At 42.1% G+C, this 19,018-nt stretch overlaps 1 protein-coding gene across 1 annotated transcript; it reads left to right on the top strand.

The window, feature by feature from the left end:
* Positions 1-249: 249 nt before the first annotated feature.
* Positions 250-18,821, top strand: DSCC1 (DNA replication and sister chromatid cohesion 1). Its single transcript, XM_030875682.3, has 9 exons — positions 250-706; positions 3,178-3,346; positions 5,799-5,933; positions 8,097-8,187; positions 10,273-10,411; positions 10,869-10,921; positions 11,113-11,267; positions 13,648-13,796; positions 17,029-18,821. The coding sequence occupies exons 1-9, from the start codon at positions 528-530 to the stop codon at positions 17,135-17,137; spliced, it is 1,179 nt and encodes a 392-aa protein (XP_030731542.1). The 5' UTR covers positions 250-527; the 3' UTR covers positions 17,138-18,821.
* The last annotated feature ends 197 nt before the right edge of the window (positions 18,822-19,018 follow it).

Raw genomic sequence — 19,018 nt, 5'->3', positions numbered from 1 at the left:
CTCGTTTGCAGAACGGTATTTAAAAGGGTCCACTTCACAGGGCTGTGGTGAAGGATTCATGAAATTATGCATGCAAAGTGCTTTTTGCAAGACCTGCCACTGGCGGAAGACGCGACTATTTTGATGGCGAGGAAATGGGGGTATTGGCAGGAAACAGGGCGGGGAGGAGGGCAGCGGAAGCGGTGGAGGAAGGTTCCACGTGGCGCCCCGCGGGGTCGCAGCTCAGCTCCCGCCAGCTTCCACCGAGAGCTCTCCGCGGAGGCCGGGTTTCCTTCCAGCAGCCGCTGCTCGGCCTGGGGTGACCCGGCAGTCCTCGGCGGAGCACGAGTCCGGGAAGCTGTCGGACTCTCTCGGGGACGCCCCCGCGGCACGCTCCGCCCCGCCCCCAGCCGCCTAGGCGCGCTTTTAAAACAGGCACTGTTCTATTTTTTGTTTCGCCGGGTCGCGGCCTCCCGGGGAGCTTTGTTCTCCTGTCTTAAAGCTGCGGCCCCTCGCGCACCGCGGGACCCCCCTGACCCCGCGCAGCGATGAGGAGGACCCGCGAAGAGGTGGACGCGACCCTGCAGATCGCCAAGCTGAACGCGGCCGAGCTGCTGCCCACCGTGCACTGCCTGGGCTTCGGCCCCGGGGCCAGCGCAGCCGCCGGCGACTTCTGCCTGCTCGAGTTGGAGCCCGCGCTGTGCCAGCAGCTTGAGGCAGGACACAGGTGAGCCGGGCCTGGGACCTGCCGCCTCCAGCCTCGTGCTATCCACCTTCTGATTTTCCTGCGGGGAAACACAGGATGGGGAAACTGGGCCAGAGAGGTGCATTGATTTGACCAGGTCCCTCGCAGCAGGCCGGTGACCTGATCCCCAGCTGGCTGCCTTTTCCCGAGGAGTCCGCGCCACTGTTAATCCGTCCAGTTAGCTGGACTAGTCCGGCTGGTCTTGGAGGCCTCTGTCAGCGAAAACAAGTCCGGAAATAGAGTCTCGGGGAAGTTTTGGAGATGTTAACAGTGAGGCCAGGCACTACACAGAACGCTTTGCCATTCTATCTTAAAGTCCATTGGTAATATCCAGTATTTATGGAGTCCCTCTTGCCTGCTACTTATATGTATTTTACTCAGTAGATAGGACTGCGGGGGAATAAGTGCAAAGCTGTTTTTACAGACTTGGTAATTGTGGAAGGCTCTCAAAAAACAAACTTGCTTGGGGTCACTCAGTGGGGATCGGAAGCTGTTTTCTAATTCTAGGTCAGCTACGCATTTGCTGCAAGAACATGGGTTGAAAAACAGAGGAGGGCTTCCCTGGTGGCGCAGTGGTTGAGGGTCTGCTTGCTGATGCAGGGGACACGGGTTCGTGCCCCGGTCCGGGAGGATCCCACATGCCGCGGAGCGGCTGGGCCCGTGAGCCATGGCCGCTGGGTCTGCGCGTCCGGAGCCTGTGCTCTGAAACGGGGGAGGCCACGGCAGTGAGAGGCCCGCGTACCGCAAAAACAAAACAAAACAAAGCAAAAACAGAAGTCCGTTCTCTCAACTTTGTGCAGTCCCTGGAAATGAGGGAAATGAGGAGTTAGGGGCTCTGGTTTAATTCTGTTCTGCTCTGTTGTTCCTCCCACACCTGTATTTTATTAGGTATCGTTTGTTCTCTTTTATGTTTTTTTAATTGAATCCTTCAGGCTTTCACTTTGCCTACTTTACTCATCTAGCCGTGTTATAGTTAACTGGCCAGTCTTCAGATGCTAGCAATAACGTATCTTTAAGGGAACTGAAGGAGAACGTCACTCATGGGTTTTCATCCCAGCTGAGTTGGCAGGAATTTGAGAAAAGACTTCAGGTGCGAGGACCTTCTTTGTACAGTTATAGTTAATCTAGCTGACAAAAACCAGAATGAAAATGTGTGTTTTAATTTTTTTTTTTTTGTAGAGGGAAGGGGTAGTTGTTTTAAACGAAATATTTGAAAGCAGGGATAGTGCCACGTGGAAATAAATGTTAAGAGTAGGTACTTGGGACTATTAAATGTTGTTAGCACCAAGAAGCTTTAAAAAACCTTTTATTTTCACTTAAGGATTAGTTTTTTTTGTTTTTTGTTTTTTTGCGGTACGTGGGCCTCTCACTGGTGCGGCCTCTCCCGTTGCGGAGCACAGGCTCCGGACGCGCAGGCCCAGCGGCCATGGCTCACGGGCCCAGCCGCTCCGCGGCATGTGGGATCTTCCCGGACCGGGGCACGAACCCGTGTCCCCTTGCATTGGCAGGCGGACTCTCAACCATTGCGCCACCAGGGAAGCCCCAAAGGATTGGTTTTAAAAAAATATTTTCAGTCTTCTATTTCAGGTTTTTTATTATTTATTTAAAAGAAATAAATTGTGTACAGGAGGTTTAAATACTTTATAGACAAGGAAAACTACTAGAATCAGCTCCTTTTTTGTCATCTCCATTATCTTTATCATTTTTCTTCTTCCACCTCCTCACTTTTGTCCTTCCCCTCTTCCTTCTTCTTGCTTTTTTCCACCTGTGACCCTTTGTCAGAGACATCATTTAGTCTAGTTTGTAAACATACCATTTTCGTATTTTTCATTCAACATTGCAGCTTTCTTTTCTCAGGGTCCCGATTTCTTTGCAGCATAGGTGACGATTAGGCCAGGTTGTGCTCCTTTGATTGTTAGGGGATACGCAGGCCAAAACAAGGACAACTCTTGGGTGGGTACCAGGACCAGCAGCATGGTCATCATCTGGGAGCTTATTAGTAGTGCAGAGTCCTAGGTCCCATCCCAGGCATACTGCATCCTGATCTGCTTTTTAACAGGGTTCCCTAACGTGCCTACACATAAGTTTGAGAAGTATTGCTTCAGTAATTTTAGAAAGTTGTGAAATCTTGACTGAAGCTTTTGGAAGCTTTTCCCAGCAGTTTGCACAAAGATGCCACGTAGTAACATTTGGCCTCTTGGCCTCCTTGGATCTTTTTTGCCCATGTGGAATTATTTTTCCTTAGTGAGGGCACCGGCTGCCCCTCTGGGTCTCAGTTGGCCCAGGCCTTGCTCTGTGGAGCTCATGGGAGGGCTGTGAGAGCAGGGGCCAGACACAGCCTTAAGACTTAGCTTTAAATTCTAGAAGCCTAGGCAATTTTGGAACTGTTTATAATGAAGATGTCCATTGGTGTCTCAGTAAACCAAGTATTTTCTTTTCCCACTTTCCTGCAGTCTTGTGATTCGTGGTGATAAGGATGAGAAGGCCGTTCTGTGCAGTAAAGACAAAACATATGACTTGAAAATAGCAGACACTTCCAATATGTTGCTTTTTATTCCTGGTTGTAAAACTCCAGACCAGATGAAGATGGAAGGGACACACTGTAACATTATTCACACTGAGGTACGGTCTCCTGATTTATGTGAGAATGACAACACATGTGCCAATCTTGCGTTTAATTAAAAACTCGAGGTGTGGGACTTCCCTAGCCGACCAGTGGTTAAAATTCCGTGCTCCCAATACAGGGGGCAAGGGTTGGATCCCTGGTCGGGGGAACTAAGATCCTGCATGCCGCACAGGGTGGCCAAAAAAAGCAAACAAACAAACTTGAGGTGTGAAATGTACAATCATAGAGAATCTGAAAAGTTCCCTAATGAAATTTGAAATTTCTCAGCATTATTTTTGTTTGTTCAGAGTCACGTAAAGTTGTCTTTCTTATCCCAATCTGATTTTTAAGTCCCAGATAAGCTGACCATTTTCTGTAATATAGAAAATCTGCTATTAGGTGACTCATTTTAAAAGTTTTACCGTGGGGCTTCCCTGGTGGCGCAGTGGTTGAGAGTCCGCCTGCCGATGCAGGGGACACGGGTTCGTGCCCCGGTCCGGGAGGATCCCACATTGCCGCGGAGCGGCTGGGCCCGGGAGCCATGGCAGCTGAGCCTGCGCGTCCAGAGCCTGTGCTCCGCAACGGGAGACGCCACAACAGTGAGAGGCCTGCGTACCGCAAAAAAAAAAAAAAGTTTTACCATGGATAGGTTTTGAAAGGACTCCCTCAAACCATAACTAGTGCATTAGATGAGGTAGAGAAATGAAGAAATTTGTTTCTGAGGGAAGTGTGTTTTTCACCTTTGAAATTAGTTTAGTTCATTACTATTCACAGCCATGTATAACAAATTTTTAATTATTTTGGAGACTGCTGTTGGCAGATACCAAACCAAAGTCTCCATCCTGGCTAGATTGTTACATATACACAATCAAAGCACAGCCCTTAAATCTATTAAACTTTAGGCCAGCTACTTCCTAAAAACAGAATTGGAATAGAAATAAGGGAAAATACTGGGACATTTCAGTGATTCATATATGTTGCTAGAACAGAAGAGCTGCCAGTAAATATTGTATTTTGGTTTTTGTAGGGTTGTGTCTTTCATTGTAATTAACTAGAAATATTGACAGTTCAACCTTTTGGAAAAGGTGTTATTTTTCTTATCATGTAGCTGTTTTGTAGGTGTTTGGGGGAGGGTATAACAACACCTGTGAGTATCTTTGAGCTCTTATGGGAATTCTGTGTTCTGAGACTGAGTAAAACTTAACAAAGCTCTACTAACCAGAGTTTTTAAATCTGTGGTTACACTTTAGATGCCTAAAAAGGCTGGGTAAGGAATGCACGTGAGCAAAGCAGACTGGTGTTGATAAATGGGAGTGGATACCCAGTCTCAGGAGTAATAGGGAATGGGGGCTCTATGGCAGATTGCAGCACACAAGCCCCAAGTAAGTGCATGGGCACTTCTTGGCCTTGTGGGAAAGCAGGCCCAGCATTGCCAGATCTTCTGATTTCCTTTGTCCAAGTGAAGCTTAAAATTTAGATTTTGGGGGGCAACATCTTATTTTTCAATGTTGGCAACTAATGAAAACTCTATACTAAACCTCCCTTTTTCCCCAACACAAAAGTACACACCAACATCTGTGCGTTGGATACAGCCAGCAGGCTGCCCATTTGTGAACTGTGGATGAAATCAACCTTTGTGTTTTGGTCCTTAAACTTTTCTCAGATTCAGCAGCATCTCCATTAGGCTCTGGGCCTTGTCTTGTCAATCAAGGCTTCTACTAGTTTTAGAGTAGATGCATTCCCTGACCTTCCATGTTAGAGCTGGAAGGAGACAGTCCATTTCTGCCTTTTTCCCTTCTTTCATGTGAAACAGTTATTGGGCACCTACTAAGTGCTAGACATTGGGCAAATCCTGGAGATACAGAGAGAGATAAGAAATATTTATCCATCATTTAGCCACTGTCACCTGGATTTCTTTAAGTGATAAGCCTCTCACTGTTTCCCAAGTCCATAAGGAATTAGTTGCAATTCTAACTAGTGGGAAGTTCTTATATTGAATAGGAGTCTTTCTTCCTTAACATAATGAGCAACACAGAACAATGGTTCCCCCCCTTCCCTTTATCATATATTAATTGTTTGAAGACAGTGGTAATGCTTTTTCTTTATTTTCTGTTTGTCAGCCTAAAGATATTCTTCTTCTGTGTTTCTACCTGGCTTGCAGAATTCTCAGCATCCTGGTCATTCTTTTCTGGGCATACTCTAGTTTCCAGCGTATACTTGAGATACGGAGCTTAATTATCCATTCTCACTATGTTGGCAGTCTCTTCTTAACTGGGGATTGAAAAGATGTTACCTGAAGATACCCATCCATCTGCTTGAGATGGCTGGACGGGGGCCTTCTCAACAGAAAGAATACTTTGGCTCCCTTTTCTTGCTTCTTGTGGAGGGCAGATGGGTTGGTTGAAATTTTATATGAAGATTTCTTTTAGAATGGCCCCTAAATGATTATGATGTATTTGTAATTTCTAGATCTTTGGTTTTTCTAATAATTACTGGGAATTAAGAAGATGTAGACCTAAATTAAAGAAGCTAAAGAAACTTTTGATGGAAAATACCTATGAAGGACCTGACAGTCAAAAAGAAAAGGATTCAAATCACTCAAAAGTAAGACTAGTATTTTCATTTTTTAATTTGGAATTTAAAAAATAGAGCTATAGAGTCACTTAATGCTGACTTTTTTTTAAAGTTCATATTATGAAAATTTCAAACATACCCCAAAACGGAAAGATCTCCATATATTCATCACTCTCTTGAACATCTGTCAATATTTTGTCAATCTCATTTATTCTGTCCACCTGCTGCCTTCCACCTTTTTTGTTTTTTTGTCTTTTTCTGGAGTATTTTAAAGCAAGTCCTAGATATCATGGTGACATTTATGTAGCTGAAAGCTTCTCATGTTCCTAACTAAGAAATAGTAGTTGTTTAGAGGTTAAGATAATTTATTTAATTAAAAGTTATAATTAGGGACTCTTGAGAAAAGACATTATGAAAATGGAAAGTCAGAATGGACTAATTCCTGGAAGTATGGAAAAATATTTATAAACCAGGTAAAAAAAAATTTAAGTTTTAAATGTAATTCAAAGTTATAGAATTCTCCTGGTATTCTGAAGACCATATTTGTATTAGAAGTTTGACTGACTGATTGAATTTTTTTCTTTGTAACAGCTTTATTGAGATATAATTCATATACCAAGCAATCTACTCATTTTAAACTATATAATTCAACGGTTTTTAGTACATTAACAGAGTTGTGCGATCATCACAACAATGAAGCTTAGAATATTTTCACCACCCCCAAAAGAAACCCTGTACCCCTTAGCTGTTAATTTCTAATCCTACCTTTCCCTCCTTCTCTCTCCCACCTCAACCCTAGGCAGCCACTAATCTACTTTCTGCCTCTATTGATTTGCCTCTTCTGGACCTTTCATATGAATAGAATCAATAAGTGGCCTTTTCCAACAGGCTTCTTTGACTTAGCATGCTGTTTTCAAGGTTCGTTCATGTTGTAGCATGCATCAGTAGTTCATTCCTTTTTATTGCTGAATAGTACCCCATCTTGTGGATATACCATAGTTTATTCATCCATTCATCAGTTGATGGACATTTGGGTAGTTTCTACTTTTTGAATATTATTGATTATTTGATAATTATGGATAACACTGTTGTGAACGTTCATGTACAAGTTTCTAGGGAACCTATGTTTTCATTTTTCTTGGAGATATATATATATATGTGTACACACACACACACACACACACACACACACACACAAAGAGTGAAACTGATGGGCCCTGTGCTTACCCTGTATAACCTTTTGGGGAACTCCCGGACTGTTTTCCAAAGTGGCTGCACTATTTGACATTTCCATTGTGTGAGGGTTCCAGTTTCTCCACATCCTAGACAACAGTTGTTTCTATCTGTCTTTTCTGTATCCATCCTAATGGGTTTGAAGTGGTATCACTGTGGTTTTGATGTGCATTTCCCTGATGACTAATGATGTCGAGCATCTTTTCATGTGCTTGTTGACTATTTCTGTATCTTTGGAGAATGCCTATACAGAAACCCCTTTGCCCAATTTTTAATTGGGTTATTTATCTATTTATTACTAAATTGTAGGAGAGTTCTTTATATAATCTAAATACAAGCTCCTTGACAGATACATGATATGCAAATATTTTCTCCTATTTTATGAGTCATCTTTTCTTGATTTTTTAAAATTGAGGTAAATAAACAGAAAATAAAATTTACCACTTTAACCATTTTGACCTGTACAGCTCTGTGGCATTACATACACTCACATTGCTCTGCAACCATCACCAGTATCCATCTACAGAAAATTTTCATCTTCCCAACCTGAAACTCTGTACCTATTAAACACTAACTCCCCAGTTTCCCCTGCCTCTCACCCTCCGGCAACCACTATTCCACTTTATGTCTCTGTGAATTTGTCTATGCCAAATCTCCCATGTAAGTGGAATCATACAGTATTTGTCCTTTTGTGTTGATGATGTTTTGAAATGCACAAGTTTTCATTTTGATGAAGTCCACATTATCTGTCTTTTGTTGCTTGTGTTTTTGGCATCATATCTAAAACCATTGCCACATCCAACATCACAAAGAGTTATCCTCTGTTGTAGTAATCATTACAGATTAACAAAAGAAACTAAACTAGGGTACCTTGCCTTAATCTCTTCTATGTATTTATTCAATAAGTCTAAACTTAAAATGTGCTTGCTTTTTTTTTTTTTTCCTGTTTTCTTGTTTCAGTATACAACTGAAGATTTGCTTAATCTAATTCAGGCAAGTGAGGAAGAAATAATGGCCCAGTTACAAGTTCTAAATGCCTGTGAGATTGGAGGTAACATGACTTACTATTGTTAATAATGATGGAATTGGGCATCATATGAGAGACATTTTTGGACATCTTCACCTGTTTATTGCTGTTCCATGCTATTTATTTAACCTTCTTTTGGGCTCAGAGATGATATTTGTATTTTGGGGTGTGGGGTAGAGACTACGTGTGATCACCTTTACAGTCTCTGACCAGTGACTTTTTCTACTCCTTACAGGCCTTTTTCTTTGGACTGAGTGGTAATAGAAGAACCATATTAGATCAGGAAAGGTCTTAGATAGCAGGTAGTCTAATCCCTTCATTGTTTTCTATAGGTGAGGAAACTAAGGCCTAGGAAGGGAAACGGACCTGTCCAGGGTTCCATATTGAGTTAGTGACAGGATAAGGCATAAAACCCAGGTACTTGAACTCCTGGTTCAGAATTAACTCACTGTATTTCCAAATTGCTTGGAAGATGTGTTTCTTCTTGTGATAACTCAACATACTTTTAAATGTGTTAAGCAGTTTATGTAAGAAACCTGTATAAAAGTTGTAGTGGTAAGTGTTGGTCTCGGGTTGATGGAGAAGCCCAGTACTATCTTGTATTTTGATGATCTCCTGGTCTGGAGTGGTAGAGTGGGAGCTATTTTTTTTCTGGCATCTGGACCTGCAGTAATACTTGAGTAGATGTTTGTGTGCATTTATCAGCCCTCTTTTTTTTTTTTTTTTTTGTGGTACGCGGGCCTCTCACTGTTGTGGCCTCTCCGGTTGCGGAGCACAGGCTCCGGATGCACAGGCCCAGCGGCCATGGCTCACGGGCCCAGCCGCTCCGCGGCACGTGGGATCTTCCCGGACCAGGGCACGAACCTGTGTCCCCTGCATCGGCAGGCAGACTCTCAACCACTGTGCCACCAGGGAAGCCCTTTTTCAGCCCTCTTAAGCTTGCCCAGAGAAGCAGCTTAATTCTGCACCCATGTGTTGGAAAGGAGGAAATTGGCATGGTTTGGTGGATGCACTCCTAAATCTTTTAAGCAAGATTAGCTTTTGTGAGACTGTAACTCTCAAATGTGGTGAATTCTGCTGAGTGAAGCAGCTGCAGATGACTTTATAACTAACTGGAAACACTTAGCTCTTTGTTGTGGTTCCTTGAGACACATTTGGTCCTAATCATCAGGCATAAAGTTTCTAATTGTGGATGCCTGCTGCTAATTACTATGGTATAGGGGGTACCATGAATGTTAAGGTTAAAAAAAAAAAAAAGAAGAACCAATGGGCTTAATGCAGCCCTCTGTATTATTCACTTATTGCATGGGAATGGATAACATTTTGGGGGGTATGTGTGTGTGGGGATGCAAAGATTATTTTTTCCTAGTTTTCTTTTTCAGTTTTACATCACGCATTCCATTTTTTAACATTGCCTTTATTTTTTCAGAGTAAGAATAGGAACATTCTCCCTTGGTGTGAGTGTACTTGAATTGGTGGGTGTGTATGTGATTTGTTTCTCCAGGGGTGGTGGTAGTGCCTTTGGTTATAAGATGGCATTTCATAGTCTTTCACAGGAATAGGGAAATGTGTCTTGAGGCTCAGCTTTTATTTTGCCGCTGGTCCACATTGTACTTCTGAGTCTGTTATCTCTTAAATGAGCTGGACTTCTTTATGAGCATGAGAACACCTCTCCAAGATCGCTGAGATGAGGGTTGTAACCATGGCAGTGCCCCATAGCAGAGATCACTGTGTGGGATATCCAACCTATGACCTTCACCTCATTTGTATGACGTTCTAGTGAAATGACTGTACCAGCTACAGGTTTCCACATTTCCATTTAGAACGACAAGATTATTGTGAGATAATTGAGTATTAAAGCACTTGAAAAAAAAATTAAAATGTTAGTCATATGAAAAGTACTCTTTAAAAACCATCTGATCTCCCATAAGACACAATTTGTAATGATCAGGAGACAAGCATAAACAGAAGCATTGTTTATAAAGAAAGCTAAGGCTTTTCATGTCTCTTTTTTGCAGTGGGCAAGAGTTTACTGCTGCTTTATCGGTCTATCAGCCAATTCATTTGTTTAAAATGTCCTTTGGTAAATATAACTTTTGGAATTTGTAGGTTATTGGAGGATTCTTGAATTTGATTATGAGATGAAACTTCTGAATCACATAACTCAGCTTGTGGATTCTGAATCTTGGTCTTTTAGTAAAGTTCCCTTGAATACATGCCTTCAGGAACTTGGACCATTAGAGACAGAGTAAGTATGTTATTCATTGTCCTTCCAGATTTCCTTAAGGGGAAGAAAATTATTTTCAGGGTAGTACTAAACCCAGGGCATAGACTATTTATATTTTGATATCTTATAGAAATCTAAAGAATATACAACCAAGAAGGACTTGGGAATTTTGGTCATTCTGGTGAATAAATGTGTATCTTTTTTTTCTCTGCCATAAAAAATATAAAGGAATAATTTAAGCTATTTTATAATAAAGGTATGCTCATATAATTTGTGTAAAGATATTTAGCGTGGGACCTGGTATATAGTAACTGTCCAGTGTATTTTAGTTAGTTTCTAATGTAAAGTTTTATACTTGGCAACCAAAATCCTTTAGTTATTTCAAATTTATATCTTAGTTTCTAGTTAGCAATGGTGTTTAAAAGATAACGTATAAATATGTGAAAAACTTTCCAAATAAGTGTTTAAAATTTTTCAGGGAAATGATCGGACACTGTCTTAAATGTTATGGAAAGAGATATACAGAGGAAGGTAAGATTGGGAAAGTATTTTAATGGGTATTTTAACTCTTAGGTGTTAAAATTGGTATGCCTTTTTCAAGTGTCTTCCTGTTAAAAATAAGAACTCCATAGGGTGATGGGAGATGAGTTGTGTATAAAAATGAGTAGTATAATTAATTGTCAGAGGACCATATGAAACTCTCTTTGATACGTTTTCCTTAGGTGAAGTTTATTTTGAATTGAGCGCAGATAAAATCTGCAGAGCTACAGCAGAAATGCTACTTCAGAATGCAGTGAAGTTCAATCTCGCTGAGTTCCAAGAAGTGTGGCAACAGAGTGTTCCCGAAGGAGTGATAACTAGGCTCGATCAGCTTAAGGTAAGGTAGCGATGGTGATTACCTCCATAACTCAGCAGGTGAAATGAAGCCTGTATTGGAACTGAATTTGGAGCCTGTTTATTTTCCTAGCCCCCCATTAGCAGTGCATTCTACATCACAAAAATCCTTAAAAAAAAAACCCCCAATCCCACTTTATTGAAGTGTAATTTACATATCACAGTTCACCCTTTTGAAAAGGGTGATTTTGTAGTAAATTTAATGAGTTACCAGCCACCACAGTCTAGTTTTAGAACATTTGTCAACTCAGTGAGATCACTCAGGCCCATTTACAGTTTATCCTGGTTCCCACCTGGTGTATCTCATTTTGTTCCTTTTCTCTCCATTTCCATCAGCATTGTCTTAGCTGAAACTGTCATGTTTGGCTCACAATAGCATCCCGAAGTGGGCCTTCTGTACTTTTAACTGCCCACCTCCAATCCATTCTCTGCGGTGCTACTAAAACGATCTTTCAAAAATGTCCATCAGATTAGATGAACTTCTTGCTTAAATCACTTTAATGATTTCCCATTGCATTTAAGATATAAAATCCAGAGTATTATAATATAAAATAATATTTTACAATAAAATATGTAAAATCTTGGTCTACAAGGCTCTTCATACCATCCCCTGTAAGCTTCATCTCTTGATACTTTCTCTCCTGTCTGCTGCATACCAGCCTTCTTTCAGATTTTTAAGATCATCAAGCTCTTTCCTACCTTAGGACTTTTACACAAAGCTTTTTGTTCTAGAATAAACTTCTCCCCAGTTTCACCTGGCCACCTCCTACACATCTTTGAGTCACTTCATCAAGGAGGCCTTCCTTTACTCTAAAAAAAAATACTTCCTGTTTTACTCTCCATGGCAGCCCGGATTTCTCCTTCATGGTACTCTCACTTAGCTTCAGAAAAATGTTTCACTATGTGGTTCCCTGCTCTCCACTTTAATAGAATTTTTTTCACTGTTGCTTGCCAATATATAGCATACTGCCTGGCATGTAGTATATGCTCAATGAGAATTTATTAAATAAGTGAAAGTATTTGCTCAATATTTACAGAGTTCCTTTTATGTCTAAACACCTTGCTAGATGCTGAGCAGAAAACGTCACACAAGGTGCCATCTAGGTCCTCAGCCTGGGGTCCGGCAGTGGGGGTGCACGTTACACGTATATATCTCTTCTGACAATGTAGAGTGATCTGTGCCATGGGAAAAGCATGCACAAGGTGTTATGGGAGCACATGAAGGGGCTTGTCCATCTGACCGGTCAATCAGGGATGATTTTCTGAAGGAATGAATGTTCTAGCTGCCGAGTATGAAAGGATCATGTGTTACTCTAGACGGAAGGGCAGAGACAAGGTTCCAGGAGAGCATGGAGGGATAAAAATTGGGACACACAGTAGGGATGCATGACTTGAGAGAAGGGTGCTGGTGAGTTGGTGAAGGACACTATGGACTGTGCTAAGGAATTTCAACTCTATCTAGAAAGCTCTTTGGGGCCATTGAGTGGCATCAGTTAGAAATGCTACCTGATGAGTTTTGCCTTTTGGAAAGAACACTGTGACAGTAATGAGGATGGATTGATGGAAAGTTGGCTAGATTATGAAAAATTTAGGTTTCCAACAGTTTACTCCTAACTAAGAGAGTATTGGCCAAAGAAATAGGTGATGGGGAAAGGATAGAGAAATGTTAACGCCTTAAAATCTATATGATTTAGTGACCACTTACATGTGGGGTTTGAATAATGGGATCTAGGATGATGCCTTGGTTTCCTAGGATTAGCAGGATGAGAACAGGTTTGGATGACAAACACAATGAGTGCATATATAGGTTTGGATATAGAGGTCTGGTGCTTGGAAGAGGGATTTGAGTTGAAGATACTTGCTGATGACTGTAATATTTGTAAGTAAGTGGTGGTTGAAGTCATGGGTTTAGAGAGGTTACCTAGGACAGTGACGGTGAAACAAGTAGCGGGATGGAGTAGGGGGCCAGGGAACTACAACATCAAGTTAGGAGAAAAATAATGAGATCGTGATGCAGGCTTAAAGGCTTAGAGGAAGGAGTGATCAACACTAACAAAATAAACGGGTCTAGAGAGATGAATCCAAGAAAAGGGCCCACTGGATTTGGCAACGACAGGTCATCAGTGACCTTTAGAGCTAGAGCCATCTCAAGATATTGGTGGTAGTAAAAGCCAGATTACAAGTAAGTCACTGCTTAGAGGAGCTCTTTTATGAAAAAGACTAGTGTAAGTTTCTGGGTAGTTTGTGTAAGTTTCATGTGGATGATGTTTTAAATACCTTGGGCTAAGCTAAATGTAAGGTAAATGAGTCATTTTTAAACATCAGACCATTACTTGAACTGTCCTTTTTCTCATTTCTTATAGGGTTTAGCCTTGGTGGATAGACACTCAAGACCAGAAATCATATTTTTGCTGAAAGTAGATGATTTGCCTGAGGATAATCAGGAACGTTTTAATAGTCTCTTCTCTCTGAGGGAGAAGTGGACAGAAGAAGATATTGCTCCATATATTGAGTAAGTAATTTCTTACAAATTGATTTTTTTTTTTTTTTAACGGTACGCGGGCCTCTCACCGATGTGGCCCCTCCCACTGGCAGAGCACAGACTCTGGACGCGCAGGCTCAGCGGCCACGGCTCACGGGCTCAGCCGCTCCGCAGCATGTGGGATCCTCCCAGACCGGGGCACGAACCTGTGTCCCCTGCATCGGCAGGCAGACTGTCAACCACTGCGCCACCAGGGAAGCCCACAAGTGGATTTTGACTGTTCTTATGATGAGTGGCATAGGGTTTTAGATTATCAGAATTTTTTTTTTTTTTTTGAGTATTCCTGGAAGACACTGCTTCCTTCCAAACTTTCTCCAGTGGTGGCTGTCTTCTCTATCATTCTTCACAACTGCTGATCTGGGGAGGTGGGGTATGTGTCATCTCTCTTCCTTACTACTTCTAGAATCACTTCGTTGCTCTTCTCCTTTCAAACTGCAGCTTATAGAGGGACAGTCAACTGTATACCCTCCTATGACTCTAAGGCAAGCACCCCTCTCTGATGGCCACCTTCTTTCTTTCCCACTCCCTTACTTTAACATTCTGGTAGAAGCCAGACTGTGGAAGAACAAGTTAGCCCTGAAGCCACTGCTTGTAGAACCAATCTCAAAGCCACTAATAAACACTACCACTTCCTCACTGCATCTCCCACCTCTCAGGGTCTCTCTCTTCTCTTTCCCCGGCTTGCTTTCCAGGGTCAGCCTTTCTAACTCTTACTGTACCCGCGCTACTCCTTGCACCCTATCTCTGTGTCTTGTCATACCTCATTGGCAAAAATCTGCAAAGATTAAACCCAACTTTCTGTTTACTCTGTACCTGCACCAGGGCAGCTGAAATTTCCTGGAGAGAAATGACACAGTGTGGCTTGCTAGTCTTACTTAAAAATTTAAGTGGTAATTAGCAGGGCCCCTGGCAAGGCACCATTTCCTCATGAAACTTTTCAACCATTGGAACTTACTTTACATCTTTTTTTCTCTTTTCATAGCAGCAATACCCTGTTTCCTCTTCATCCTCAGCTTATGACCGTATTTTCTTTTTTGGCTGCATTGGGTCTTCATTGCCGTGCATGGGCTTTCTCTAGTTGAGGCGATCAGGGTCTCCTCTTCATTGCAGTGCGCGGGCTTCTCATTGCAGTGTCTTCCCTTGTTGCAGTTGCAGAGCACGGGCTATAGGCACGCGGGCTTTAGTAGTTGTGGCACATGGTCTCAGTAGTTGTGGCTCGCGCTCTAGAACGCAGGCTCAGTAGTTGTGGCACATGGCTTAGTTGCTCCGCGGCATGTGGGATCTTCCTAGACCAGAGCTCGAACCTGTGTCCCCTGCATTGGCAGGCAGATTCTTAACCACTCTACCACCAGGGAAGCCCACGACCATATTTCTTGAGAAAACAGAAGCAGACAAGACAAGACAACTACCTCCTTTCCCATGGCCTAGTCTGCCGGCCTCCTGTGTGGGCACACACCTGCTCTGCCGTCCATCCTGTGTGATGCATGAACTGTCCTTGCTCCTAAGGCCAACCCTCCTTCTGCACTAGATCCATCCCCTCTGGCCTTATTAAAAGGATCCTCTAGTTGTCCCTTCCCGTGTTGTGTTATCAATGTCTCCCACCAACTGGATTATGGCCAGCAACACATGTATCACTATGAACAGTATTCTGTAGTACTGTTCATCTTAAAAAAAAAAAAAAACAGTCTATGGTACCCCACGTCCTCTGCTCTCCTTCACAACAAAGCTCCCTTTAAAAGTTTGTGTACCCAGTCTCTGCTTCTTTGTCTCCCATGCTTTCCTTAACCCAATGACAGATCCTTAACCTAATGGCATCTATCTTTTTTTACATTCAGTGGTCAATTGTCCTTGTTTACTTGGCCTCTTAACACTATTTGACGCAGTGGACCACTTCCTGCTTGAAACACACCAGCCTTCTCCCTTCTCCCACAAGGCAGCTCCTTTTCCATCTCTTGCTGATGTCTCCTTGTTTTCCCATTCTTTAAATGTCGGAGTGCTCTAGCATTCTATTATTGGCTATCTTCTCTTCATTTTGTATTTTTTCTTTTGGTGCCCTCATGTAAGCCCAGTGACTTCCTAATTTTATCTTCATACTTGACCTTTTTCCTGAGCTCCAGATTCTTACATCTAGTTACCTAATCTAAATTTCTGCTTGGATATCTAATAGGAATTTCAAACATGCTCATAATGCAACTGTTGATTCCCCCTGTCCTAACCCCATCACCCTCATCTCAGCTACCAGCACTACCATTAATCCAGTTACCCAAGCAAAATGTCTAGAAATCTTCCTTGTCTTTTTTTCTCTTGCCTCCTGTTTCAAACTTTGAGCAAATCCTGATGGATCATCTCATACCTGCCTCTGATTGGTCTCCCTATTTTAGTTTTTGCTCCCTTCTCCTCTCCCCCCCTTTTAAACTTCTGGAAAATTTTAAACATTCAAAAGTAACAGTAAAATATAAGGAACCGGACTCCATGTACTTACTACCTAGCTTCCATAATCATCAACTCATTGCCTCCATTATTTAAAACTTAGATCACATTATGCTTTTCTATGAAATAAAACCCTCCACTGGCTTCCCATTATATGTACAATTAAATTACAACTCCCTCTCATGTTCTTCAAGGCCCTGTGTGATCTTCCCTTGATCCCTTCTCCAGCTCAGGTCCTCCCATATCTTCCCTTCCCTCATGATGTTCCAGTCAAAGTCTTCTCTCCTTTGAGGTACAGAAGAGGAAGCTAAAATTCAGGTAGGGTAGGTAACCTAGATAAGCTCACACAGGTAACCGGGTATCCAGGTTCTCTGAGTCTAGACCCCACTGTATCACATTGCTTTTATGTCTGATTTGGAAGCCTGTGTGATATAATGGAAAAAACCCAGACTTTGGAGACCTGCAGAGCCGGCTGCAAAACTTGGCTCCATCCTTTACCACCTGAACCTCAGTTTCCTTATATCTAACGTGGGGTTAAATAATACATTACTCTTACCGTGCAGGTTGGAGATCATACATGCATGTGATGTACCTCGTTCAGTTATGGCTTAGTAATCTCTCCCTACCCTCTCTCTCCCACAAATACACACCCTTATGTTTGTTGGAAAGATGGATTTGGGGGAGAGAGATATAAATAGCTAGTGCTGTGAAAATTGTGCTATGTTCCCTAGAATATTTATGATGTTGATTAATTTCTTTACTGTTCCCACAGAGATTTGTGTGGAGAGAAGCAAACCATTGGTGCATTACTCACTAAATATTCTCGATCTTCGATTCAAAACGGTGTTAAAGTTTATAACTCAAGAAGACCCATTTCTTAAAAAGAACAACAGTCTTGTCTTTGCAACTAAAGTTGCTTTGTAAAGTTGCTGGTTATAAGAAAATTTTTTATGTATTTGTGTTCCAGACTTTTAAAAACCTAATTCTTTGAGGCATTTTTTTTTTGGCAGTACGCGGGCCTCTCACTGTTGTGGCCTCTCCCGTTGCAGAGCACAGGCTCTGGACGCACAGGCTCAGCGGCCATGGCTCACGGGCCCAGCCGCTCCGCGGCATGTGGGATCCTCCTGGACCAGGGCACGAACCCGTGTCCCCTGCATCGGCAGGCGGACTCTCAACCACTGCGCCACCAGGGAAGCCCTTTTGAGGCATTTTTCTCCTCATCTTAAGCATTTAAAAACTACTGCTCTTTTTTTCCTTAAATGTAATAGGGTATTTTATATCTTTCAGGGTTATATTTGTATTATGTACACAGTGAAAACAAACACAAAAGAAAGTTATTTCCTATATTTAGTGTCTCTTAGTAGTTTTTGTGGGTTTATTTATAGAATAACAGTTTTGCTTTTTTTATATTTAAAATTGCATTTCTTTAATTAGGATTTGACATTCTAATTATTAATACATTTAAAAGTTTTCAGAGAGCTAAATAGTTTCCTAGAATTATTTATTCACTTAAATGTCATTTCTCAAGTCAGTTCCCCTCTACTTTTGACTTTCTACCCAAACAGGAGGTCACCTGATACTATATCATTTATCTAAATTAGTTGTTTATATTGATGAAATTGGCTTGACAGCTGCTTCTGTTCACCTGGCTGATGTAGATATGATTTCAGAGAGACAGCAGTGAGAGGTTCTAAAGAGAGATCTTAGTTCCCTGCCCAGGAATTGAACCTGGGTACCTGGATGAAAACCAGGGATCCTAGCCACTAGTCCACCAGGGGCTAGAGGCGAGAAGCAAAGTTCCCCTGGCTCTTGCCCGGTTTGAAAGCAAGAATGTTTCTAGAAGGCAAAAACTGTAAAAACAGGTACAAAGTTTATTATTAGAGACATGGCGCAAGTGGGAGAGCACACAGAGAAACAGATTGTTTAAGACAGAAGCAAGGCAGAAATACACACTCAGAGAGATAGGGTGTGGGTGTCCTCCCTACTGAGGAGCGCAGGAAAGAGGTGATTTAAATCACTTACATAAGACAGTTTTTCTGGGTCTTTGTTTATCTTTGGCCAATTGTTTCTTTTCCCACATCTAACCTGTCCTAGGACACTCCCTAACATGCGTGCCCAACTTTTTGCTAAGGTGGATTCCACCGCAGAGGCTTGTGGGGATGTGTCCACACGTACCATGGGTGGCACCCCTCTCTTTTTTGAACTCCAAGGAGCCTTCCTGTGCCTGTGCAGTCAGGGAAATTTTCTTGACCTCAGGAGTGGTCACCTCATCTCTTTACATCAGCAGAGGTCAGCTTCTGCCACTAGCTTTATCCTTGGCGTATGGGGGGGAAAACAAAGCTTCAATTTTACTTCACTTGACAGACACCAGGTGTCCAGCCCAGGGACCCATCTACTTCCCACCTCAGATAAGCACTCTGGGATGAAAGTTTGCGTACTCCCTCTCTGCTTCTTTGTCTCCCATTCTTTCCTTAATCCAGTGACCTCTCTTTAAACCAATTGCATCTATCTCCCTAAATATCCCCCCCCATCTTCCATGGCAAATGGTGTTAAAGTTTATAATTCAAGAAGACCCATTTCAATACTAATCCTAAATGAAGAATGCTAACAGTAGTTTATAATCCTATAATAAAGGATACTGACACAGGTAATACTTGAAAACTACAAGTAATCTCTGGCTGGTTTTGGAATGCTTGATAAAGTTCCTTTACATCTTTACTTTCCTAGTGTGTTTTCGTTTAGACCAAAGTTCAAATTTTAAC

The sequence above is a fragment of the Globicephala melas genome, chromosome 17 (assembly GCF_963455315.2).
Source record: "Globicephala melas chromosome 17, mGloMel1.2, whole genome shotgun sequence".
Lineage (NCBI taxonomy): Eukaryota > Metazoa > Chordata > Mammalia > Artiodactyla > Delphinidae > Globicephala > Globicephala melas.
Note: the sequence above shows the minus strand (reverse complement) of the source record. Positions and strands in the feature narration are given on the sequence as shown.